The sequence below is a fragment of the Lipotes vexillifer genome, unplaced genomic scaffold (assembly GCF_000442215.2).
Source record: "Lipotes vexillifer unplaced genomic scaffold, Lipotes_vexillifer_v1.1 scaffold89, whole genome shotgun sequence".
In the NCBI taxonomy this organism is placed as follows: domain Eukaryota; kingdom Metazoa; phylum Chordata; class Mammalia; order Artiodactyla; family Lipotidae; genus Lipotes; species Lipotes vexillifer.
In genome coordinates, this window is record NW_006774453.1 from 356,622 (window position 1) to 383,639 (window position 27,018).

At 43.0% G+C, this 27,018-nt stretch overlaps 1 protein-coding gene across 1 annotated transcript in view; it reads left to right on the plus strand.

Moving 5' to 3' along the window:
• GNPTAB (N-acetylglucosamine-1-phosphate transferase subunits alpha and beta) overlaps positions 1–27,018 on the plus strand; it is a gene marked incomplete at its 3' end in the record, with an annotated part of 72,439 nt that overhangs the window by 456 nt on the left and 44,965 nt on the right. The window contains exon 2 of the mRNA XM_007449170.1: positions 25,149–25,234. Coding sequence (XP_007449232.1) covers positions 25,149–25,234 — 86 coding nt within the window. The remainder of the gene's footprint in view (positions 1–25,148; positions 25,235–27,018) is intronic.

Sequence of the window (27,018 nt, forward strand, 5' to 3'; positions counted from 1 at the left end):
CCTTCTTCAGGGTCCCCAAGTCATTTGACTTTCTCCCTCAGGCCTTGTTCTCCTCGCACCCTTCTCCCGGGACCCAGAGTTCCTAAATTGCACTGATTTCTCAGTCCTTGCCCCTCCTGTGGTTTCCTCCTTAGGTGTCACCCTTCTAATCTTTTCCCTTTGACAGAGGCACTTTATATTCTTAATCCCGTTTCTTCCCGGATCTCAAAACGTTGTCCAAGAGGGGTGTTTTCTTGGACAACGTGAATTTGCAGTGGGGAGAGTGTACGGGCCCCAAATTTAAAGGACTTACACGTGAAAAGGTGCTTTTTTTCCCATTTTTTTGGTCTCTTATTTGAGACAGCTGAATATCATCAGTGAGCCCTTAGTGGCTGTACTGGTAGATGTGCAAACACTGATGTGTGTCATCTTCAAACACTTTTCTCTATCCCGAAATCAGCTGAGCCTAGGGCCCCTTCCTGTGAACAGGATGCCCATAACCGTCTTGGACTCCAGCACCCAGTCTCTTGGGAATCAGCACAAGCTCTCCGGTCATGGGATATGGTAATCATTTAGATTCCAGATCACACAAGCCCAGCCTGTCTTGATCTGCTGTTAAAGTATAAAGCATATGTATAAGCATGAAGTAATTCGATAAGATTGTAAACCCCAGAGGGTCCAAGCAACAGGTTTGGCAAGTGGAAACACCCAGGTTTAATAGATTTTGTGCCCCTCTGGGTATGGACTTTAAATATTTTCTTGAATGAAACAGCCTTTTTTTTTTTTTCCTGTTTTAAATGGATTTCTTTTATTTTTAAAATTTTTTTTAGCATCTTTATTGGAGTATAATTGCTTTACAATGGTATGTTAGTTTCAGCTTCACAACAAAATGAATCAGTTTTATATTTTCCCATATCTCTTCCCGCTTGCGTCTCCCTCCCTCCCACCCTCCCTATCCCACCCCTCCAGGCGGTCACAAAGCACCGAGCTGATCTCCCTGTGCTATGTGGCTGCTTCCCACTAGCTATCTACCTTACGTTTGGTAATGTATATATGTCCATGCCTCTCTCTCGCTTTGTCACAGTTTACCCTTCCCCCTCCCCATATCCTCAAGTCCATTCTCTAGTAAGTCTGTGTCTTTCCTAAAATAGCCTTTTGATTTAGGTTGCATGGCTATTTCATGACTGACAGTCTAATACAGTATTCTGTGTCATAAACAAATGTACAAGAGACTATGAATAGGTGAGAACTGGAGTACACGTATGTGATTTTAGAGAACATCCCCTTTTAAAATGTGTCTAGGAATTGGAAGAAAGTTGTATTTTCAAGTTGTTAGAAATTTGTCTCTTTGTTTTATTTTATTATTTTTTTCTTTTTGGGGGGTAGGAGGTTGCAAAAGGTTTAAAAATTGACAGAATATTTTTCAGAAATGCCACAGTATACATTTGCTTGAAGTCTGTACCCATGCTGGATTGTGGGCTCCATGAGAGAGGGTGCTATCTTTAACCACTGTGACCAGGTGCTGTGCCAGGTACTGCCAGAGTATACAGTCTAAATATTTGTCTAATGAATATATGGCATGATTTTCAGGTTTACACTTTTAGTAGTTCTTGGTCTAGGGGCTGATGAAAATAAGTCTTATAAGTAAGGGTTGAGAAAGTGCCCCAGGCTTGTAAATGTGGAATATGTACCTAATATTATACTACCTGCTGTTCTGTCTTTGTTTCATGTATTGCACCTTAATGCAGTGATTGTATCTATACATAGTTAAGTGTCTTATTGCTGATAAAAGATTTTTTTGGCCCTGAGTAATTTTAAGTTAGCTGTTTATTAACTCCCCTGCAGTGTGAAGGTGACTCAAAGGCATCAGTTGTTAGCCTGCCCTGTCCCCTTGAGCTCTGCCATCACTCCGGACGCCTCGTCTCGGTGAGGCAGGGACTGGATTAAAGGTCATTCACCTGAAAAAAAAAATTTTTTTTTTCTTTTTATGTATTCCACGTCTGGTTATTTAGTTACTGAAAGTCTTGAAATGGCCACAGATCTTAAAGTTTGGAACAGACAAAAGAAATGAGAGGCAAAGAATGCCAACAGGTGGCATGGGAAATGGAAACAGCTGGCTCAGTACCCCTACTATATTGCCTGTAGTTAATTTCTACAGTGCAGCTGAAAAGAGGAGCTGCAGGATTAGGCAGATCTGGGTTTGAATGCTGGTGCCAGTATTAATGATCCTGATCATGGTTAATACATAGGGCTTATCAGATGTTAGGCACTCTCTTGACTGCTTTACATATATTAACTCATTTAATTCTCACAACGTCATACCCTTGAGATGGGTACTAGTGTTAACCACCCCCCACCCCTGCCTCCAATACCGAAGTCTGAAGGTGATCAAGACCCTTACACTCAGCCCACCGTATCCTCCAGTTCTGCATCAGGGATACTGGAGGGCTGACTGTATACCCGTTTTACAGGTGATGAAACTGAGGCACCTGCACAAATTAATCCAGCTAGTTCATGGCAGAGCTGGGCTTCAAACCAAGGCAGTGTATGGCTCCAGAGCTGTACTCTTAAGCATGTCTCTATGGCTTCTCAGATAGTCTGGGCTGTCCCTTATATGATCTTCAAAAGGATACTTAACCTCACTAAACTTCAGACTCCTCATCTTTAAAAAGGAGGCAGGAATACCTTCTTTGCAGGGTTGAGCCTATTAGTTCCTGACACATAATAGGCTCTCATTAAGTGGTAGAACTACAGCTGCTATTATTATTGTCATCAACTATCTTATGCCCTTCGTACTTATTTTGAAACAGACCTTTGAAATAGAATATGCTCATCACACAGTTAATATTACCAACTTGTTAATAACTTCACTGATTGTAATGGGTAGAAGGGCTAAGATCATTGTTAATCGTGGATTCATCACTATCTTTTTTCCCTCTCTCAGGATAAGTGGTATTGGCTGCTATCTTTTAGTAAGCTATTTGTATACTCATCCAAATACTGAGAAAGAAAAGTGGAATTGAGAGAGGGAAGTACTAAAAAAAAATTTTTTTAAATTTTCCCCTTAAGTTGAGCCAGGTCTTTTTGAAGAACCCTTGGGAACTCTGATTAAACAAAAGCAGAACCTGATCCAAACCCACAGTGGGGGCCCACTGGATGGGGACTAATGGCCACCGAAGTGCATCGCCTTGGGTGAGGGTAGCAGGTAAACTAGTTGATTTCGGCGAGTCCTGTGGCCTCTGGGAGCCTCAGTTTCCTCATCTATAAATGAATGATGATCCCTTTTAGCTCAGAAACTTCTGATTTTAAATGTTTGTCCTCTGTTAATATTGTATAGACCTTAAAACGTGCTTTTGAAATAAAAGTCTGTTATTTCAGGGTCCTCATTATTTAGTACATTTTATATGGAAATCCACAATCCCTTATCTGAAAATTCTACTGAACCTTGGAATTAAACATCAGTATCTTGTAGTGAAACGTGAGTATTTACACTCAGTGGGGAGAATAAAGACTATAAATAACTTCAAGTCAGTTTAGGTCAAGTTTTGCCACCAGATGAGTTCAGGTCAGGTCAGGTTTTCCTGCCAAAAATGATCTTCAGTGTTGAGAGCTTTTTGGATTTTAGGATTGTGAATAAAGGATTGTAGATCATTACTGGGTATGTGTGTATCTGTGTGCATGTGTGTGTATAAAATACAATATATCACTTCCTTACATGTACTAAGTATGGAAACAAAGAGGTGTCCAAAAATTAACTTCAATGAGGGAGTCAGACAAGTTCAGATAGAATCTACCCATACTGAGCAGTAACCCTGGCCTCCCTCCTCTCTTTTGCTCACCTGTCTTCTATCGCCATTTTGGATTAGTTAGATATTCAGTGAAAAAGAAGATTGAAAACTAGGTCCAGCTCGTTTCTCATACTGGCCCAATTTCAGGAAAGAAATTAGTTATGTTTATTTTTGATTACTTCACTCATTAAACAGATACATTTTGAGTGTGTTCTTTGCCAAAGGCAACAAATAGTTGAGGTTAAAGGAACCTGGCCTGAGAGCTGGGAGGCAGCCTCTGGCCTGGCTCTAGCCCCACCATAAACTGTATCCTCAGTGGTTTCCAGACTGTGTTGCTCCCAGCTGCCTCCTGGGTTGGGGCAACCACTCTTACCTGTTTGTGTAGATTTCTTTTGGGTGTGGAGAAAACTTTCATTATTAAAAATGTTTTAAAACTTCCAGACTGGATTTCTAACACCCCCATCTTAGCTTTTTTTTTTTTTCCTTTTTTGCAGTACGCGGGCCTCTCACTGTTGTGGCCTCTCCCGTTGCGGAGCACAGGCTCCGGACACGCAGGCTCAGGGGCCACGGCTCACGGGCACAGCCGCTTTGCGGCATGTGGGATCTTCCCGGACCGGGGCACGAACCCGTGTCCCCTGCATCGGCAGGCGGACTCCCAACCACTGCGCCACCAGGGAAGCCCCCCATCTTAGCTTTAATGTTCTGTGAATATACATTTATTGGATGTTTCACATGGGAAAGCATGAACTATAATGTAATTGAGTTTGTGCTATAGAGAAAATGCCAGTGGCTGCGCTGAGCCTCTTTTATTTGGCCGCGCTGCATGGCTAGCTGGATCTCAGTTCCCCAACTAGGGATTGAACCCGCGCCCTTGGCAGTGAAAGCACAGAGTCCTAACCACTGGATCGCCAGGGGATTCCCTCACTGAGCCTCTTTAAATGGTATCTTTCTTTTGGGGGGTTTGGGAGAGATCCACAGCCCAGCTAAGTGTCAAATCAGAGACATTGTCATTTTGCCTGCTGTGCTTAGCACCTCTAAAGTGCTTTGTACCCAGTAGGTGCCCAGTAGGTGTCAAATAAATGCTTGATGTGTGAATGAATGAATGAATTGGGGGTGATCTTAATGAACCTCCCATTAAGCTCATTTCCAGTAAAGATAAGTTTTCCACTCTGATGCAGCCCTTCTGTACTTACCTTTTATTTCTCAGACATGATTGGTCAGGTTATACGCTATATGGTGGAGGGTACTATCAGATACAAAGAATTATGTACAGCTCATCCTTGGCCATCTTTGGCCAGTTGAGATGAGGCCATGATATACATATGAGTAACAATACAAGCGAGTAAGTAATTGAATGCCTGAACAGGTACACAATAATGACTTAGAAGATCAGAGGAAGGGAAGAAAATTATGGGTTGAAACATCCTAAGGGAAGTTGAGACTTTTACAAGGAGACAGGAGCTTTTTCTTTTTGAATTATTAGTGGTTTAAAATTGTTGCTGGTATTAGCCAGTGGCAGTTAGTTGCAAGTGATAGAATTCCACTTCGGACCTGGGTTAAGAAAAAAAGGCAGTTTTTTGACTCATGTAGTTGAAAAATATAGGGTGAAATTTCTGGCAGGATCAGATCGAGGTGCTCACATGATGTCATTAGGACTCCTTGTCCCTGTTCTCCAGCTCCATGGGTTTAGTTCTCAGACAAGCTCTCGCCACATGGGAGCCAAAATTGGTGGCAGCAACTCCAGCAGCTGGTCTCCCAGTTTAGTAACCTTCTCTTCCTCATTAGTGGCAGCTAGACCCAGGGCAGCCTGCCTAGCTGGGGAGTGAGTGCCCTTGTGCCTTCATTAATCACCTTGATCACTTCCAGAGCTAGGGTTATGGGTGGGACTGTCAGCCTCCACTGAACCACATGAACTGAGAGGGGTTCCCCAGAGGGAAATCAGGAGGCTGTTATCAAAAAGCCAGAGCAACAGATGTCCTAGACACTGGCTTGAGTCAAAACCCATCTTTTCCTTGGCCTTAACATTGACACATTGACATTGTGACTGTGATAGCTGTTAGCCCTTTACCTTGTTCTAGACGATGTGAGAGTGTGTTGTTTCCATTTTCCATTTTTGATACCATGTTGTTAAGTACTCTAATCTGTGAAACTTGTATTCTTTTTTAAAATTTTATTTACTTTAATTTTTTTTGCCTGCATTCGGTCTTCATTGCTGCGCGCGGGCTTTCTCTAGTTGCAGCGAGAGAGGGCTACTCTCTGTTGCGGAGGGCAGGCTTCTCATTGCGGTGGCTTCTCTTGTTGTGGAGCATGGGCTCTAGGCGCGTGGACTTCAGTAGTTGTGGCTTGTGGGTTCTAGAGTGCAGGCTCAGTAGTTGTGGCGCACAGGCTTAGCTGCTCCGCGGCATGTGGGATCTTCCCGGACCAGGACTTGAACCCGTGTCCCCTGCACTGGCAGGTGGATTCTCAACCACTGCACCACCAGGGAAGCCCCCGAAACTTGTATTCTTGAGTGGGTGTATTAATATGGAGTTTTGTTAAACACAGTGCTAGTGTGCACTCATAAATCTTTCAGTAATGATTCAATATATATCTTTAATGGGTGATTTGATAGTTGCATTTGATTTGACTTACTCTTGAGGTCTAAATATTGTTGATCTTGTTAATGAAATTAAGCAGAGAATTAAGAGAGAAAGCTTAACCTGACCTTTTTGCAGCATCTGTCACCCTGTGTATGTGGGAATGCTCACTCCCTCTTTCTCCAGGAAGACCCCCTCTTTGTTCTCCTTGTCCACTCACCATTCCTTCTCTGTCTTAAACACTGGGATTCTCCAAGCTGTGCTCCCTGGCTGTCTCCTCTTAGAGGGGATGTCAGGTTTCAGACCCCAGCCGGATGCTTGTGACTCCCCGGTTCCAGTGCCTTGCCAACAGGTCCTGGATGCACACCTCCTGCTGGCTGCCTGCAGCGCGTCCCTGCCACTCTGCCGTCCTGTGATGCAGGGGCCTCTCTCGTCACGGTGCTCTCTCCTCACCACGCGCAGATGTGACTGCAGAATAATTCTGTAACAGTTCAGCGTTCTTCTAGCTCCTGAACTCTCCCAGAAGATACAGGAAGAGTTTGCCCCAAGACCTCATCAAACCTTTCCTGGAACTGGCCCCAGCTGGATCATAGAGCCACCCCTAATAGACACCTTAAAAGGAGGAAGAGGTTTGCTTTTTGACCAGTCTGATGCCCCCGTGAAGTTGGGGCCCCTCTCCTGAACATTTGTGTTATATGGAGGTGGTGTTCCACCTGGAAAGAATATGTCGGTGTCGCTGGCGGCTACTAGCTGTGCTGTCGTAGTAGCTGTACGGTCGTGTTGGTGAGCACAGCCAGGAGGACACGTAGCAGGTGTCTTTTTCTCCCACTGGCCCTTGACGTCAGCTTGTAGGGTTAGCTCTGCCTCTGCCCCTGGATGAGAGACACTCTTGTGGGCCTAACTCAGCCTGCTCTTGTCACTCCTGGGTAAGAAAAAGTCCCGTGGTTGCTTCAGATTACAAAACATAATGTCAGTTCAGCCATGAAAGCCTTCAGTCTCAGGTCAAAACAGAACTTGGAGCCTGTTGCAGTTGAAGCTTCTTGCCTCTCCGGCCCAGGCGTGCTCCAAGCAGAAAGCCTACGCTCGAGGAAGGGAGCCTGGGTATGGTGGGCTGCTTCTGTCTTTCTGCCACGGAGCCTGTTCTGACCCCTCCTGGGTTGTAGGACTGGGAAGAAGGAAAGGAAATGAGGGCAGGAAAGTCCTTCCTAAATAGGCGCTGGAGCTCTGGGATTTGCTGGTGTCAAAGCTCGTTCTCTTCTGAGTGCTTTCAAAGGGCATCCTTCAGAGACCCCACCCTGAGCACTGTCACTTGCTTTTACTCTGCTGAGAGCAAATGCCTCTTCCTCTGGGCTGGTTGCTTGCTCCTTCCTTAGCCCCTCAGTGTCTGCTCTTCTGGGGGACCACAGACCTGGTCTGAGGTGACCCTCTGCAGTGCTCTCTTGTGCATGGCCCACATCTCATCTCTTGCACAGGTGACCTGCATCCTTTGCTCTGTAAGAGAGGAAAGATACCTTTTCCTCTACTCTCCTTAGTTCTCAGCTAGGGCCCCTGTAACAGAAGACAGATTAGCAAGAGAAAAGCATACATTTATTTAATGTAAGTTTTAGGGAATCCCTGGTGGCGCAGTGGTTAAGAATCCACCTGCCAATGCAGGGGACATGGGTTCAATCCCTGGTCCGGGAAGATCCCACATGCTGTGGAGCAACTAAGCCTGTGAGCCACAACTACTGAGTCTGCATGCTCCAACCACTGAGCCCGCACACCACAACTACTGAAGACCGCGCACCTAGAGCCCGTGCTCTGCATCAAGAGAAGCCACCTCAATGAGAAGCCTGCGCGCCACAATGAAGAGTAGCCCCCACTCGCCGCCCCTAGAGAAAGCTCGTGTGCAGCAGCGAAGACCCAGTGCAGCCAAAAAATATAAATAAATAATGTAAGTTTTACATGACCTTGGGGCCTTCATAAGGAAATGAAGACCAAAGAAGCAGTTAAACCTGAGTGTTGTAATGCTGGGCTTGATGGAGCCTGGAGAATAGCGGAAAAAATGTGGTGGGACAAAAAAGGGTGTGAGCTCTGGGGAGTAAGCTGGGGGAGACGCAAGGCCTGTTCATTCAGATTGCTTGCTGCATTACTCTGTCTTCAGAGATGAGGATTTCTCCTTTCTTCCGAGGATAGAGAGGGCCTGTCTCACAGAAAGTCTTATGACCTGTTTCAGGGGAAGGTCAGAAAATCCTTTTTATGTGGTGTTTCTCAAATTCATTCAGCTTGAAATATTCAGTTTGCCAAGGTGCCATATTTTGAGGTAGCATGTCCTGAACCCCATCAGCTCAAAGTGGGGGGGTGTGGGCTGACTCCAGCCTGGCAGTAATGTCTCCCTGTCCCCGGAGCCGATAGCCAGCCAGCCCTTTCTGTTTCTCCGGTACGAGGTGGATGTTGCATGCACAACTGCGTGAACCCGAGGTTGGCTCTCTCGGTGACCCTAGTTGAATCCTTTTCCTGGACTTGAGGTTTCCTCGCGTGGGAGAGAGGTTTCTACCCCTGTCCTTTAGATGAGGCGGAACAGGATTAACAGAGTGCCAGCAGCTTCCCAGAGCTCTCGTCTGACCCCTTCTGCCATGATGTGGATGAGTTTTCAACCACCTCCTGAGGAAACGTTGCATCTTGGTCCTACATATCGCTTTGGAATGTGGTATCTGGTATATTGGTGCTTTAGAAGAAACATGTCTAGATGTACAGCTTCTCAAAGCAGGTACAAATTAATTGAGCTTTCCCAGGAGATGAAACTTATTTGCCATTTCTGTACTCAGCTCTCTGAACACAAAGATGTTGTCTTTCTTCCCTTGGAATCCTTGTGCCCCAGCAGAGCACTTAAATCATTCATTAAACTAGTAAATTTTTTGTTGTAGCACCGCCCCTGGGCTTAGAGCAGTGAACAAAGCCCACTGGTTCCTGCAGACTGAGAGTTTATATCCTGGTTGTGCAGTCAGACATTAAATGCTACTTAATTACAATTGTGAAAAATGCTAAAAGGGGAGAGTGTTGTGGGAGAGACCAGCAGTGAGAACCCATCCTGTAGTGGCTGGGTCAGGAGAGGCTTTCTTTTCTTTCTTTTTTTTTTTTTTTAACATCTTTATTGGAGTATAATTGCTTTACAATGGTGTGTTAGTTTCTGCTTTATAACAAAGTGAATCAGTTATACATATACATATGTTCCCATATGTCTTCCCTCTTGTGTCTCCCTCCCTCCCAACCTCCCTATCCCACCCCTGCAGGCGGTCACGAAGCACCGAGCTGATCTTCCTGTGCTATACGGCTGCTTCCCACTAGCTATCTATTTTACGTTTGGTAGTGTATATATGTCCATGCCACTCTCTCACTTTGTCCCAGCTTACCCTTCCGCCTCCCCATATCCTCAAGTCCATTCTCTAGTAGGTCTGTGTCTTTGTTCCTGTTTTACCCCTAGGTTCTTCATGACATTTTTTTTCTTAAATTCCATATATATGTGTTAGCATACGGTATTTGTCTTTCTCTTTCTGACTTACTTCACTCTGTATGACAGACTCTAGGTCTGTCCACCTCATTACAAATAGCTCAGTTTCGTTTCTTTTTATGGCTGAGTAATATTCCAGAGGCTTTCTTGATGCAGTTTGAGCTCAGCTTTGAAGGGTCAGAACTACTGAGGCAGAGAGCAGAGGGAGAGCAAGTCTGCTCTAGGCCATTGGTTCTCACCTGGGAGTGATGTTGCCGCTCAGCCCTGAGGCATTTGGCAGTGTCTGGAGACATTTTGGATTGGCATGACTGGGGCATGGGGTTGGTGCTGCTGGCATTAGGGATTCTGCTAAATATCCTACAGTGCCCAGAACAGTTCCCACGACGAAGAGTTGTCAGGCCCTGAATGCCAGTAGTGCCAAAGATGGGAAGCCCTGAATTAGAGGGAACAAGAATGGCTGCAGGGCACTCAGTCAGGGGCCTTGCACTAGGCTGGTGGAGGGCAGATAAAGAGAAGTGGGCAGATTTGAGAGATTTAGGAGGCAAAATCATCTGGCCTTCATGTTCCATTATGTGCCAGACACTCCACTGACATCTTGGTATATAAAAGTGAACAAGATAGACAGGTTCATTTGTCCTCCCAGACCCTAACGATAGGTGCTCAGTGAATATTTGTTGAATGAATACTTACAAATATTGTGATTGAGCCTGTGAGGAAAGGTGGTTTAAATAAGATGCCTAAAGTATATAAGGTACCTTGCATAGTACCTGGTGCAAGGTGCTGAGTAAATGCCAATTAAATGCCAAGTGCCCCATGCCAGCCCTGATCTTCCCTTGACCACAACACTCACGAAGACAACAGGGCACCTACCTTCTGGCCTGATGTCCAAGGTCACACTGAGGAGTATATTAATCTTTTCTTAGAGACAGAGTAGAAGAGTTCACAATGATTTCTGTATCTGAGTGTGCTCTATTTTGGTTGATATGAAAGCAGAGGAGGCAAGTGCCTTATTAATTTAATACAGCCTGCACTTTACAATAACATATGTTATCCTGGTTCCTTCTAAACTGTAACAAACAATTGTAGCTGTGATATGTTATGTATATTCACAATATATCTTTTTAAGTTCTTACTGTCCTTAGATTGTTTCAGTCTTGTGATCCACATGCAGTATCTTTAGCAGGTGATTAGTCAGCCTGTGTGTGATTCATACATACACTAAATTAAGCAAGGAAAAAAGTGATCTTTCAGAAATGTTACAGACTAAGTCACACTTGTGCAAGGAGAGTCAAATGCATTCTATGTATGATCAGACTAAAAACTGTATTGCCCTTTATTTTTTAATTTTTTATTTATTTATTTTTGGCTGTGTTGGGTGTTCTTTGCTGTGCGCAGGCTTTCTCTAGTTGCGGCGAGCAGCGGCTACTCTTCGTTGCGGTGCGCGGGCTTCTCTTTGTGGTGGCTTCTCTTGTTGTGGAGCACGGGCTCTAGGCGCGTGGGCTTCAGTAGTTGAGGCACGCCGGCTCAGTAGTTGGTGGCGCACGGGCTCTAGAGTGCAGGCTCAGTAAGTTGTGGCACATGGGCTTAGTTGCTCTGCAGCATGTGGGATCTTCCCAGACCAGGGCTCGAACCCATGTCCACTGCATTGGCAGGCAGATTCTTAAGCACTGCGCCCCCAGGGAAGCCCTGTATTGCCCTTTAAAATTGCTTCCTAAAATTGTTTCTTCTTTTAGGTTCTAGTTTATCCCTCCTTCATTACCTCTCTCCATTAACTTCATTTCTGTTTCTGACTAATTCTAAATTGGATAAAGTTTCTTTACCAAATTTCATAAGTTGTTCACTCAGCAGAGATCAGTGGAGGTGTTTACTCGGGGCCAGGTACTCTACTGCTTAGAGACACAAAGATGGTTTTGTATCTTTCTGCTACTGAGGAGCTCACTCTCCAGACAGACCAGCAAATAGGCACACTTAAGATGCATTGTGATAACTTAAATGGAAGAGCTAGGCCCGGGTGTCCGGGGAAGTTTCTCAGGGTGACATGTGAGCTTGATCTTGAAGGAGACGGCTGAGGGAAGAAACGGGAGCCCCTCCCCCCTTGTAAGTGAAGGATGCTCTAGGTGTAAAGTATGGGTATGAGAGGTAGCCCTCACCTTCTGGAACAGAAGTGGTTCTGAAGGGCCGCAGCAGCATACCCAGGAGTGAAGCTGGAGAGGCAGGCGGTGGCCAGTTTAGGACTCGCCTATGGAGTGACTCCAAGGAATTTGGATTCCTCCTGAAGAAAATGGGGACCATTCAAATGGTTTTAAGCAAGAGAGTGATGAGTCAAATCTCTGTTCAGAACAGTTGCTCTGAGGTGATGTGAACAGTGAACTGCAGACGGATAACTGGGAACAGGAGACTGTGGGGCGTAGTAGGGGTTCAGGTGAACCTGCCACACTGGGTGCAGTGCTGCACAGTCAGCAGGCTTTGCATGTTGATTTTTATAATTGTACAAAGGCCTGAAAGAACAATGTCTTTGCTTTTGGAAACTGGCATAATCTATATCTAATTAATTGCTTGACTTTTTGGGCGAGTCTTGTTATTTTAAAGTTGTCGGTACTGAATAGTATGTGAAGTAGAATAACTTACATCAAAGTACAGTCAGCCCTCCATAGTCGCAGGTTCCATATCTGCAGATTCAACCAACCAGGAATTGAAAACATTTGGGGAGGACTTCCCTGGTGGAGCAGTGGTTAAGAGTCCGCCTGCCAAGGCAGGGGACACGGGTTTGAGCCCTGGTCTGGGAAGATCCCACATGCCGCGGAGCAACTAAGACCGTGCGCCACAACTACTGAGCCTGCGCTCTAGAGCCCACGAGCCGCAACTACTGAGCCCACGTGCCACAACTACTGAAGCCCGTGTGCCTAGAGCCTGTGCTCTGCAACAAGAGAAGCCACCGCAATGAGAAGCCTGCGCATCGCAACAAAGAGTAGCCCCCGCTCACCACAACTAGAGAAAGCCCGCACACAGCAACGAAGACCCAACGCAGCCAAAAAAAAAGCGGGGGGGAGGGTGGGAATTCTAAAAAGTTCCAAAAGGCAAAACTTGCAAGTGCGCCAGCAACTATTTACATAGCATTTACATTGTATTAGGTATTATAAGTAATCTAGAGATGATTTAAAGTATATGGGAGGATGTGCTTAGTTTATATGCACATACTATGCCATTTTATATAAGGGACTTGAGCATCTGTGGATTTTCGTGTCTGTGGGTTGGAAGCGGGGTAGGTGTCCCTAAGGATACCGAAGGACAGCTGTACTTCAGAATCACTGAGATTCTAGCATTTAAAAGTAAGCTATTACCCCAAGCCAGCAGTTTTCCACAGGTAGTCTGGGGACCCTATCCAGTGATCCACAAGTTCAAACTATTTACACGATACTAAGACCTTATTTACCTTTTTTCGCTCATTCTCTTATTAGAGTACAGTGGAGTTTCCCAGAGGCTTAACAGACATGTGACATTGCAGCAGACTGAATGCAGAACACAAAGATATTCCAGTTGTCTTCTATGAAACCACGCATTAAAGAAATTTCTGAAAATTAAAAACAATGCAACTCTTCTCACTAAACTTTTTTGTTTAGGAAAACAGTTATTTTTCATGAAAATCTTTATGTTGCCCTGTAATGGGTTTAGTTCTTAAATGAACAAATATTTTAAAATTTCCTCAGTTTTAATTTCAATATGGTGAATATCAGTAGACATAACCCACATAAAATTTTAAAAATTTTAAAAATTTAAAAACTCTTTGGAATCTTAAATAATTTTTAAAACATTTTTTTTATGGTACGCGGGCCTCTCACTGTTGTGGCCTCTTCCGTTGCGGAGCACAGGCTCCAGACGCGCAGGCTCAGGGGCCATGGCTCACGGGCCCAGCTGCTCCACGGCATGTGGGATCTTCCCGGACCGGGGCACGAACCCGTGTCCCCTACATCGGTAGGTGGACTCCCAACCACTGCACCACCATGGAAGCCCTTAAATAATTTTTAAGAGTATAAAGGGGTCCTAAGACTGAAAAAGCTGAGAACCTCTGCTCCAAGAATTTAAGAATAAATATGTGGTGGGACTTCCCTGGCGGTCCAGTGATTAAGACTCCACACTTCCACTGGCGGGGGTGCAGGTTCAGTCCCTGGTTGGGGAAGTAAGATCCCACGTGCCATGTGGCCCCCCCAAAAAAAAGATGTGGTACCTGTGTTATGGAAATTTAAATATAAACCACCATCATCTCTCACCACTATTATTTCATTACAATCCATTCTCCACATTGCAACCAGGCTACCTTTTAAAAAATGTGAATCAGGTTACATCATGCCCATTGTACACAGTAGAAAATCCAGACTCCTTCTAATGGTCTGTATGTAAGATCCTAAATGCTCCACTTCTTTGAGCAGGTTGTGTCACGTATCCACTGTGTGTCCTGTAACTATTTCTATAAAAATGTACCCTAACAGACTACCTTCAAGTTTGCTGGCTTAAAACAGGAGCAGCAAACTACGCCTGTTTTTGTATGGCCTGCAATCTAAGAATGGAGTTTACATTTTTAAGTGGCTTAAAAAAACTGAAAGAAGAAGAATAATTCATAACACATGAAAATTATATGAATTGTAAATATCAGTGTCCATAAATAAATGTTTATTGGAACATAGCCATGTCCATTCATTTACTGTTGTCTATGGCTGTTTTCTTAGTACAACAGCAGCATTGAATAGCTGTGGCAGAAACCATATGGCCTGAAAAGCCTAAGATGTTTACTGTTTGGCCCTTTACAGTCCGTGGCTTTTTGGTCCTTTACAGTCCGTGGCTTAAAACGACAATTATTTCTTCTCTGGGATGTGCAGGTCAGGTGGGAGTTGGCTCATCTGGGTTGGACTTGGACCACATGTCTTTCATCCTGGGACCAGCAGACCAGCCTGGACATGTTCTTCTCAAGCAGTGGTAAAGGCAAGAAAGCAAGCGGATACTCGCAAACCTGCCTGAGGTTTAGGCTCAGAATTGGTGCACCCACCTTCTTTTTGTTCCTTGACACATTAGGTTTGTGTCCGCCTCAGGACCTTTGCGCTCCATCAGGCTGGAGGGCACTGCCCACAGACCACCATGTGACGTGCTCCTGGTCATACAGGTCTCAGCTCAGTAACGCCTTCTCAGGTGGGCCTTCCCCACCACCCAACCTAAAGCACCAGGTCATTCCTTTTTCTATTCCCCTTCTTTTTAAAAGTAATACATAGTTTCAGTCTGAAAATGTGTATGTGTGTATTTAATGTCTCATTTCTCTCTCCCTCAAAATGTAAGCTCCGTGGGAGGAGTGTTTCTGTCTTATTCACTACTGTATCCTCAGCCCCTAGAATAGAGCCTGGCACCAAGAGGTGGAGTGCAGAGATAATTTTCCCCTAGTATCTAAATATGGAAAGGTCACCTGAGTGATCAGTTTCTAAATTGAACCTTAATAGAAAAGTATACAGGTTTAGTTGATATCAGTTGATATATAATTATATTAGGGTTCTTCAGAGAAACAAAGCCAATAGGATATATGTATATGTGTGCATACATGCATGTGCGCACGTGTGTGTGTGTGTGTGTGTGTGTGTAAATAGACTGATTATATGGAATTGACTTACAGGATTGTGGAGGCTTACAAGTCTCCAAGATCTGCATTTAGCAAGGCTAGTGATCCAGGAGAGCCAGTGAAGTAGCTGTAGTCTAAGTCCAAAGGCCTGAGAACCAGGAAAGCTGATGCTGTAGTTCCTGTCTGAAGGTTGGCAGCCTAGAGACCCAGGAAGAGCTGATGTTTCAGTTCAAGTTAGAAGGCAGGAAAGACTGCTGTTATGGCTCAAGGCAGTCAGATCAGAGGATATTCTCCCTTACTCAGCCTTTTTGTTCTATTTAGGCCATCAACTGATTAGATGAGGCCCACCTACATTAGGGAGGGCAAGCTGCTTTACTAGTCCCAATTCAAATGTTAATTTCACTTGGAAATACCCTAGTTGAGGAAGTTCCCTTCTGTTCCTAATTTGCTGAGAGGCTTTTATTTTTTATTTTTAAATAAAAAATGAGTGTTAAGGGAATTCCCTGGTGGTCCAGTGGTTAGGACTCCACGCTTTCACTGCCAAGGGCAAGGGTTCTATCCCTGGTTGGGGAACTATGATCCCACAAGCCACATGGTGCAGCCAAAAAAAGAAAAAATGGGTGTTGAAGTTTGTCAAATACTTTATCTGTTGATATGATCATATGATTTTTCTTCTTTTGCCTTGAGATATGGTAGTTACATTAATTAATTTTTGAATGTTGAACCAGTTTTCAAAAATACATACCTAGAATAAAACCCACTTGGTTATGTTATATAATTCCTTTTATACATTGTTAGATTGTATTTGATAACACTTTATTGAGGATTTTCACATCCATGTTCATGAGAGTTATTGGTTTATAATTTTCCTCATAAAATGAGTTAGAAAGTATTCCCTTTGCTTCCATTTTCTGGAAGAAATTGTAGAGAATTGGTATCCTTTCTTCCTTAAATATTTGGTAGAATTCACCAGTGAACCCATCTGGGCCAGTTGCTTTCTGTTTTGGAAGGTTATTATTTATTGATCCAAATTATTTAATAGGTATAGGCTATTCAGATTATGTATTTCTCCTTGTTTGAGCTTTGGTAGTTTGTATCTTTCAAGGATTTGGTCCATTTCATCTAAGTTATCCAATCTGTGATCAGAATTGTTGATAATGTTCCTTTATTACTCTTGGGAGGAGTATTATAGTGATTTACTTCTCTTCCAAAATTTTATGGCAAAACGCAAATAACAAAATAGGCCTTTTTTTTTTGGCGGTATGCGGGCCTCTCACTGTTGTGGCCTCTCCCATTGCGGGGCACAGGCTCTGGATGCGCAGGTTCAGCGGCCACGGCTCACGGGCCTAGCCATTTCGCGGTATGTGGGATCTCCCCGGACCAGGGCATGAACCCGTGTCCTCTGCATCGGCAGGCAGACTCTCAACCACTGTGCCACCAGGGAAGCCCTGCCATTTTAATGATTTTTAAGTGTATAACTCAGTGGCATTAATTACATTTACGTTGTTGTGCAACCATTACCACTGTTTCCAAAACTTTTTCATCACCCCAAACAGAAACTTGGTATTAAGCAGTAACTCTCCATTCTCCGCTTGGGCCCTGGTAACCTCTAATAACTTCCTGTCTTTATGGATTTGCTGATTCTGGACATTTCATATAATGTATATTTCATACAATATTTGTCTTTTATTTTTCTGACAGTTTCTACTTGTTTTTCAGTGTTTCTGAGGAGGTGAGAGATTGGAGTTGCTTACTCTGCCATTTTGCTGAGGTTACATTCCAGACTGATAGTTCTGATTGTCACTTTTTTCACATAATATTTTACCAAACACATTACCCTTTGACTAGTCTGTATGCTCCAGAAGGAAGACATTTTGTTTTGTCCATTACTATGTCCTCAGAGTCTAGAATGGTGCCACGTTTTTGTTGGCTAACTGAAGTTACTAATTTTTAATAGTTGCTTAAAAACTGCATAATTTTTAATAGCTTCATAGTATTTGTGTGACTGTACCTTAATTTATTTACCCGATTACCTATTGTTTAATCTTTAAACTATTTTCAGGTTTTATTTGTATAAGTAATAATGGTTATTATCATATTTATACAGAAGTGTTTGGGTGCACCTATGATGATTTTCTTGGCATGTATTTCTAGAGGTGGAATTAGAACAAAGACATGACCATTTCTTTGGTCCTTTGATACATATTGCTAATTGCCCCTCAGGAAAGGGGCTTTTTAATGGCTTTACAGCTATTTAAAAATATATAGCATTCTTTTTGCCTAATTTATGACTTCTCTGCATTTGACACTCATAAAAAGAGAACTCTCCTTGGTGAATTTTTAAAAATGTTGTTGTCTAAGTAACAGTATGAGATAAAATTCATTTGTTGATGGAGGGAAGTATAGTAAGCACCACAAGCAGATATTTTGTAAAAATTTATCTCATTTCACTAAACATTTTTATGGCAATTAAATTTTACCACAATAAAAAGAAAAAACAAAAAAAACTTAGTTTGATTAGTTTTGGCTTCTGGTTTAATAGTTATAACAAATGTTTACCAACTACACTTTTATTTATACTTTGGGTATATTTTTCACATGTTATAATTGATTGTTTCATATTTGTCTCCCCAGTAGGCTGTGAGCCCCTTGAAGGACTAAATAAGTTCAGTGTTCTTTCATAGTCTTAATACCTTATATTTCCTGTAGTACTTTGTAGTTATTAGAATAGATGGATATATATCAGCTCACTTGATTTCTTTTATAACAGCCCCTGATGGGATAAGGAATTATTTTGGAACTTAGAGAGCTTTAAGTGACTTGTCTAAACTCACAAAACTATTACATTTGTCCATCCTCATCCTGCCCATGCTTTCTACCTAGGGTTAGCTTACTGTGGCATTTGGCCAAGAAAACCAGGTTCCCCTAAATGAATCTCAAAGATAAATATCCTCACTGCAGTACTTTGGCTTCTTCCATTAAAAAATAACAAAAACAAAAAAACAAAACTATAGAGACCTTATCCAGAGGAAATAGGAAGAAAAGCCAGGGAATCAGAGCTGCTCTCTTGCCAGAGATGCATGTTCTGATGGGAGAAGATGGTGAAAGATATCTGTGCCAGATCCCACGCGGGAAAGAAGCTGTCTGAGATCCGAGGAAACATCCGTCTGCTAAGAGGAGCCAGCAGCCTGTTGACAAAAATTTGGGAGAGGAAGGGGAGTCAGAACTCTTCTTTTTTTTTTTTTAAATAAATTTATTTATTTTATTTTTATTTATTTTTGGCTGTGTTGGGTCTTCGTTGCTGCACACAGGCTTTCTCTAGTTGCAGAGAGCTGGGGCTACTCTTCGTTGCGATGCTCGGGCTTCTCATTGCGGTGGCTTCTCTTTTTGTGGAGCACGGGCTCTAGTGCGCGGGCTTCAGTAGTTGTGGCACGTGGGCTCAGTAGTTGTGGCTTGTGGGCTCTAGAGTGCAGGCTCAGTAGTTGTGGTACACGGGCTTAGTTGCTCCACGGCATGTGTGATCTTTCTGGACCAGGGATTGAATCCGTGTCTCCTGCATTGGCAGGCGGATTCTGAACCAGTGTGCCACCAGGGATGCCCAGAACTCTTCTTTTTGTGTGACTTTAGATAAGTCACTAAACTCTTTGAGTCTCAGATTCTCATCTGTACAATAAAGAGTTTATATTAAAAAAATAAATAAAATCACAAAACTGGGGCTTAGGTCAGGGCCTGCTTTTGTGACACGTACTTAATCTTTAGGCATTGAATAGTTGCATCCCTGTCCAGGAGAACTCTGTGCAGTGTTGGAAATGGTCTGTAATTATGAGCTGTCCAGTACAGTAGCCACTAGCTACATGTGGCTGTGGGGCACTTCACATGTGGCTAGTGTGACTAAGGTACTAAGTTTTAAATTTAGCTTATTTAGTCTTAATTTAAATAACCACACGTGCCTAGTGGGGAATACCATATTTTTGGACAGTGCAGATCTAAATTAATAGGTAGAGTAACTGTTTGCAAGGACGTTCTAGCAGGGCTCACACATTGGCGTTGGATTTAAAGTACTCCCTGTGTAATTCTGTGATTCTGTAAACTCTGAACGGTAAAACAACTAAACCTACATATATGTACCCAGAAAGTCAGTTTGAATACATTTGGAAACCATCTTTGGTAGTTCCCCCCGCCCACCTTTTCCTTTTATTCAAGTGTGGTTGAGGAGACTTTTTTTTTGGCTGCATTGTGCAGCATGCGGGATCTTAGTTCCCCAACTGGGGATCAAACCCGGGCCCTCAGCAGTAAAAGAGCGGAGTTCTAACCACTGGACGGCCAGGGAATTCCCTCTCTTTGTTCCTCTACTTCTTTAAAAATCTCAGCTTTCTCTCCTAGGAAAAGGAGAGAGATTTTGTTAAGTTATTATGACTAACCCTATCCTGAATTATTCCTTTTCTCCAACAGTAATCTATTTTAATCTGTACTCATGTAAAAGCTGAACAGTAAGTATTCCTAAATCATTTCATGCAAGTACATGATTAGTCCTTAACAGGATGTCAGCTCCCTGAGGACAAAGCCCTGGTTCCCGTTTTTTGCCCTTTAAAATGGTCAACAAATGTATGTCGTGTATCTAATTCTGTGAAGAATTCAAAGAAGGTAGAAGTGGTCTAGAAAAGTATCTTTGAGTTTAATTAACGTTCAAGTAAATAGTGGTCATGCATCTTGGGTTTGGGTCATTTCCTGTGTATGAAAAGGAGAGATCAGCCCACTTTTGGTAACTATTCAATGCCTAATAAGAAATGGGTTAATCTTTTATTTTAGCCACTTCCTGTTGGGAAATGCAGTGAGCTGTTTGTGTCCTCCCAAAATTTATATGCTGAAACTATTCCAGTATGATGCTATTAGGAGGTGAGCTCTTTGATAGATGATTAGGTCATGAGGGTGGAACCCCCCGTTAGTGGGATTAGTGCCTTTATAAAACAGACCCCAGAGAGCTCCCTTGCCCCTTCCACCGTGTGAGGTGACACAGCGTGAACACAGCCATCTATGGACCAGGAGGCAGGCCCCCACCAAATAGCAAATCTGTCAGCACCTTGATCTTAGTCTTCCCAGTCTCCAGAACTGTGAGAAATAAATTTCTGTTGTTTATGAGCCACCTAGTCTGTAGTATTCTGTCAGAGCAACCCTAATGGACTAAGGCAGGAGAACAAACATGTTTAATCAAATGTGATTAGAAAATGCTGCTGGTGATGAGATTTGACTTCCTGATTGGTATCAGGGGAGGAGGGGAATTAGCAGAAAAAGATAAAGCTTAGATTATCTTTGTCTGCCATTTAGTGGCTCTTAATGCAAAATATATTTTGTTTTCAGAAACTATGGAGAACCTGTTGTAATTTGGGAATATTATAAACTTCTGATGTGATTATCAATGTATGAAAAGCTCTGTCAGAGTTACTTAGAGTTCTTGCTGCTTGAGTTTGGAGAGCCCTGGCATCTTAAGTTTTACAAGGTAGCTCGTCATATTTATACACTTGAAACTTTGAGAAAGGGACATGTGTTTTTACAGAGAGATTTGCATCCTTGTGTGCTGAGGCCTGCTGTCATCTCTCTATACCTGTAGCCTTTAGCCTTTACATTGACTATCTGGGAGTGGATCTGAAAGCAGGAAGCTCTGGAGGGAAACCACAGAGCAGTAAGCTGTTCCAAGGTGTTTGTCTTGTAAAACTAGCAGCCGTATTCACTCATTCTAGAAAGTTTATTGATTTTGTGCCAGGCAGTGTGCAAGGTCCTAGGACTGAAAATGAGAGAGATTAAGTTCCTGGCTTTGAGTTGCTCGCAGAGGTGTAGATGATATTTAAACAGGTGAATTAATTATATTGCAGCATGTAAATGCTATCTTTAAAGAGACCTGTGAGCAGTTTGCAGTGAGTATTGTACAGCCCTATGGGATTTGCATATCTTATCAAAACAATCTTGTGAGGTAGGTGGTATTAATATCCTCATTCTATAGAAGAAGAAATTGAAAATGGAGAAGTGCCCTAGATTTTATTATTGATAAGTGCCAGACTTAAACTTCTGATTGTAATCTTATGATCCTTGCACTGTTCACCAGTTCGCTTCTTAATAATTACCTTCCTCCTTTCCTTAGCTGGGGAGTCCCCAAAGGATTATGGGGCTTGCACCTCATTCACTGTTACTGTACCACAGGCATGCATTTGGTCCTGTTTTGGGACCATCAAGATCATCAACAAAAGTGTGTGCCGGTTTCATAATTGAAAAAGTTTATCAACTGAAAATTTTAACATTTGTGTGCACAGACCAGCTGAAGGACTATCAGACATTCTAAAAATGCTGGGCCATTGAATTAAGGGTGATAAACATACCAGTTTCAATTGGTTGAATGACCACATTCATGAATGTGTATTTGACAAAGCTGGCTCTGTGTAAATAAGCATCAGAAAAGCAGGCCAGGTGAAGCTGAGAGAGCCCGGGCCAAGCTAAACAGGAACATGGGCTACGGAGTTCGGTTGATTCAAACCTCAGCCCCATCACACACACTGCAACTTGGCCTGGAGCTTCTTTTTGTGCCATCGTAGTACGTGCCTCAAAGTGGTGCCTTATTGTGGGGATTCAATGGAGGGGTGTGCCTGGCATGATGGTGCTTGGTGAGTGTGTGTTTGAACCCCTTCTCCTGGGATCAGCACATTAAGACTGACTTTGGCTGCAATTTTGTAAAACTAACCAACAATTGATCTTGAATACCTTGGACGCCGTGATTACTAAGATGGAGTCTTAAAAGTGATATGCATTTAAAAAAAATTTTTTTTTAATTTATTTATTTTTGGTTGCACTGGGTCTTCGTTGCCGCACGCGGGCTTTCTCTGGTTGCGGCGAGCAGGGGCTGCTCTTTGTTGCGGTGCGTGGGCTTCTCATTGCGGTGGTTTCTCTTGTTGAGCACGGGCTCTAGGTGCGTGGGCTTCAGTAGTTGCAGCATGTGGGCTCAGTAGTTGTGGCACACGGGCTTAGTTGCTCTGCAGGATGTGGGATCTTCTCGGGTCAGGGCTCGAACCCGTGTCCCCTGCATTGGCAAGCGGATTCTCAACCACTGTGCCACCAGGGAAGTCCAAAAGTAATAAACATCTTTAACTAGTAGAATAAACTACCTTTCGATGATTTTTATAATTCTTTATTAATAATACATTGTTTATGTGGTATTTGAGAGCTCATGTAGTATTTTAGTAAATAGTATTTTAGTTCATTGTGTCTTAAATTTTTACCAACAAACTACCGTTAGTAACAGAGAAAAATAAGTCCTCTGTAGAGAGGAGGGGTGTGTGTGTGTGTGTGTGTGTGTGTGTGTGTGTGTGTGTGTGTGTGTGTATGGGGAGAATAGCTCAAAATGGCAAATAGGACATTTTTGGAAGGTCAACATTATATCTTGTATTTTTATCACATCAATATTCCATTTTTCTCTATAAAAAATTTGCATTACTACCAGTAGAATGTTTTAAATGTCTTGCCATTATAAAAATGATGGCATTTCAGAAGTTAAGCTTGTTTACCCTGGCTTCCAGTATGCTTGGCACACTCCCCATACCCTTTACTCGCCCACGTCATGGGAGAATCACCGTCCTACTACAGCAGTACAGCAGACCGATGAAATAGATTTAGTACTTATTTCATAGTTGAGGAAATAGAGGCCCACACATTGTAGTTTACCCAGGGTTACACAGCTACGAAGCAGGAGAGCTGGGAGGTTCTCTTAGAAGGCATCCCAAGTTCCTAAATCCAGCCTGCTCTTACATCACTCCTTCAGTAGTGAGGTAATATTTACTAAGAAGATGATGGTATGTAATGTGCTGGGTATAAGTTGGTAATAAACAGAATTATAAGTAGTTCTCTACCCTTTGAGCAGTTTGATTGGTCTGTCAAGATGCTAACATGGGATAAAAGGTAAATAACAATAAAACTAAGTGATGCAAGGCATCAAATAAGTGATAGAGATGGAAGTTATCCAGAGTTCTGAGAAGGAAGCATTCAGACTGGGCTGAAGAATATGGAAAGGCTTTGTGCAAGAACAGAGACTCGATTTTACAATAGTCAGTGTTTCTCTCACCTGTTCCTCAGGTCTTTTGTTTACTGCTGATAATGACTGAAAACTATCTAATTGCAAGTTTAAGTCTTTTTCGGCTTCTTTGTTGTTTGGAAGGTGTTCATGTTTTTACAGTTAACCCTAGAATAAACAATTTTTTAATTGCACAAGTTTTTTCTGCTCTTTTCCGTCCTTGATAGTATTAAGGAAATGATCTGACACTAACCCTTAGATGAATTTTATTTGATTTACAAGTTTCCTTTTTCATTCCTCATAGAGCATATTACTCATTCATCTAGAAAAGTTTGGAAAGATTTTCATAATAGGGTTTAGTTGACAGGAATAGCAGAAAAGGGAAATGGTTCTGATGGAAGGGAATCAAGTTCAAATGTTGATGGGCTTAGGAGCAGGGACAAAAGACCCAGAGGAGGTGAAGACAGGAAGAGACACGGTGTCCTTATGGAGTTGACGTGGGGGCATGGAGGATACAGGTGAGAAACAGTGTCAGCCCTGCAGCTGGGAGCCCCTCTTAAGTCATAGACTTTTAGGACTGGCAGGGATTTCAAAGACCCCCTTCATTTTACAGATGAAGAAATAGCCTGAAGAGGCTAAGTAACTTGCTCAAGGTCACTCATAAAAGTGACAGAACTGGGATGAAAACCCACATCCCGAGTAATAAGCCAGCATTCCTACCACTTCCCCCAAGATATAAGAGTGCAGAACTCTGAACTATGGGAATGTTCCTAAATGTGGTATTTAAGGACCCTTTGCTATTGCTGTTGTTTCTAATACACCGGAGTGGTTTGGAGATGCCAAGATTAATTTATCTGATGAAGGAAGGCATGTTGTATTAACATACAGCACGTCAGCATTTCTCAGCCGTTGTGAAGCGCACTCTATGATGTTTTCTCCCCACCTTCCAGGTAGCCGTACTAGCCAAGAACAGTTATATTGAGCTTTATTTTATTTATTTATTTTTTTAAATAAATTTATTTATTTTTGGCTGTGTTGGGTCTTTGTTGCTGCGCAGGGGCTTTCTCTAGTTGCAGCCAGCGAGGGCTACTCTTCGTTGTGGTACACAGGCTTCTCATTGCGGTGGCTTCTCCTGTTGTGGAGCACGGGCTGTAGGTGCATGGGCTTCAGTAGTTGTGGTGCGCAGGCTCCGTAGTTGTGGCTCGTGGGCTCTAGAGTGCAGGCTCAGTAGTCGTGGCACACGGGCTTAGTTGCTCTGCAGCATGTGGGATCTTCCCGGATCAGGGCTTGAACCCGTGTCCCCTGCATTGGCAGGCGGATTCTTAACCACTGTGCCACCAGGGAAGTCCTTGATTGGGTTTGTTGTTGTTGAGTTGCATGAGCTGTTTATATATTTTGAAAATTAAGCCCTTGTCGGTTGCATCATTTGCAAATATTGTCTCCTAGTCCGTAGGTTGTCTTTTCATTTTGTTTTTGGTTTCCTTTGCTGTGCAAAAGCTTGTAGTAAGTTTGATTAGGTCCCATTTGTTTATTTTTGCTTTTATTTCTATTGCCTTGGGAGTCCTTTAGCAATTCTTAATGAAATTAAAGTGAAATGAAAGTTACATACTCTCAGTATTTGATGCAAAGAAAACATTTGTTTTTCTTTTCTTTTTTTCCCTAGGTGGTTCTGGAATGGAGCCGGGATCAATACCATGTTTTGTTTGATTCCTACAGAGACAATATTGCTGGGAAGTCCTTTCAGAATCGGTGAGAAGAGATCAGTTTTGGAGAGTAGCTCATTTGGGCTTAAATAAGCCATGAAATCACCCATGCTTTAAGTAGAACAGTTGAAGGGATCTTTCCAAGTTGTAGGTATGGTTTAGCTTGTTGAAGACTACTCCCATGTGAAGGAACCTTGTAATCCATCCTCACGTTTTATGGATGAAAAATTTGATTGCCAAAGAGCAATCCTGCTTTGCAGTATATTGAGTACTTTAAGTTACATGATCTCGCTTTGTCCTTGCCCCAGTTCTGTGAGGTCAAGGTAATTCCATCCCCCTGTAGGACGAGGAAGCCAGGAGGCTACTCTGCAGCCACTTCCAGGCCCCGGCCAGTGTTCTTCTGTTGACATCACTGTGTTAACCAGGGCATCTGCTATGGTATCCACCAGGACTGGACGCCCACATGCCCCTGTGGTCACCACATCTGGCTGCCTCGCTGTGGGGAGGAGCAAACAACCTCACAGGTTGGGTCTTTTTCTCCTTAAAGCCAAGCTTCTTGGTGCAGCCACTCCTGAATGCTGCCTTCACCCTTTTCCTTGGAGACTTTTTCGTCCCTCACAAGACAGACCTCAAAGTGAAAGCAATCTTTTCCAACATCCTCCTTCCCTTCTCACAGCTAAAATAAGTCACACACGGTCTATTCATTTTTTTGTCTGTAAAACTGTTACTTGTATGGTTTTATATCATAAAAGCAATATATGTCTATGGTCAAAAACAGTTCAAATATTATAGAAAAAGAAAAAGTAAAGCCTCTCTCTGTTCCATTCTGAATTTCCCCTGACCCAGAGGAACCATGGTTAATGAATTTTTGTTTTGGATTCTTCTGGTGACCGTCCTTTCAACTTAAAAAAAAAGAAAAAAACCCAAAAATACAAGAAACGGAGTTCTCTCCTTTTTGGTTTACTCACTTTATGCAGTATCTATTGACTGCTTTCCATTGTAATGGCGCACACCTGATCACTATAGGGCAAGCAGCACGGGGTGACCAAAAACAAATGTGAGGTAGCTTACAAAGGTAGTTAACCTCACAGATAGATCTTGGTCTGACTGTCAGAGGCCATAATCAGAAACTTCCCTAGATCCTGACTGTCGATTTTCCCTTGAGGATAGACACCATAAGTCCTCCCCTCTACCTTCACTGAACCAGAAAGCCTAGTGGAAGTATAAGTAGTAATTGGTGTCAATTGATGCTCTTGGACCATGTTCTGGGAGCCTCTAGACTGCGTCGGCAGTTCTGCTGGAGCTCTTGTCCCCGCTTAGAAGCACTTCGTTGCGCCTCTATCCACTTGTTATGAGTGCCTATATGGTCCCTATCAAATAAGTAGTTTTTTAATAAAGCTGTGCTAATAAGACATAGAGTTATGCACTATTATAGTCCTGAACCTCTCAGCGAAGAAGGGCTGTAGGATTCCTTGAGTTCGCCTAAGCTTTACTGTAAGCAAGTGAATGGCAAAGTAGGGAAACTCTAGATCTTTCTCTTAGCATCTCTTAAAACAGCAGTTTCCAAAGAACCTGGGCGATCTGCGAAATCAGAGCTATATTTATAACAACGCTGAGGTGTGATTTGCCTTTTGTTACTGTGTTGACATTTACACGAATTGTGTAAAAGCCATGGTGGGTAAAATTGCCACACCTTAGCACAAGCCACCACCACATATCTGCACGGGGCAGAAGAAAGCCGGTTCACTTAAGAATGTTCCTCAGGAATTAGTAAAAATCGTTGATTTGATTCTACCCTGACCCCGTGAGTACACACTTTCTTAATGTTCT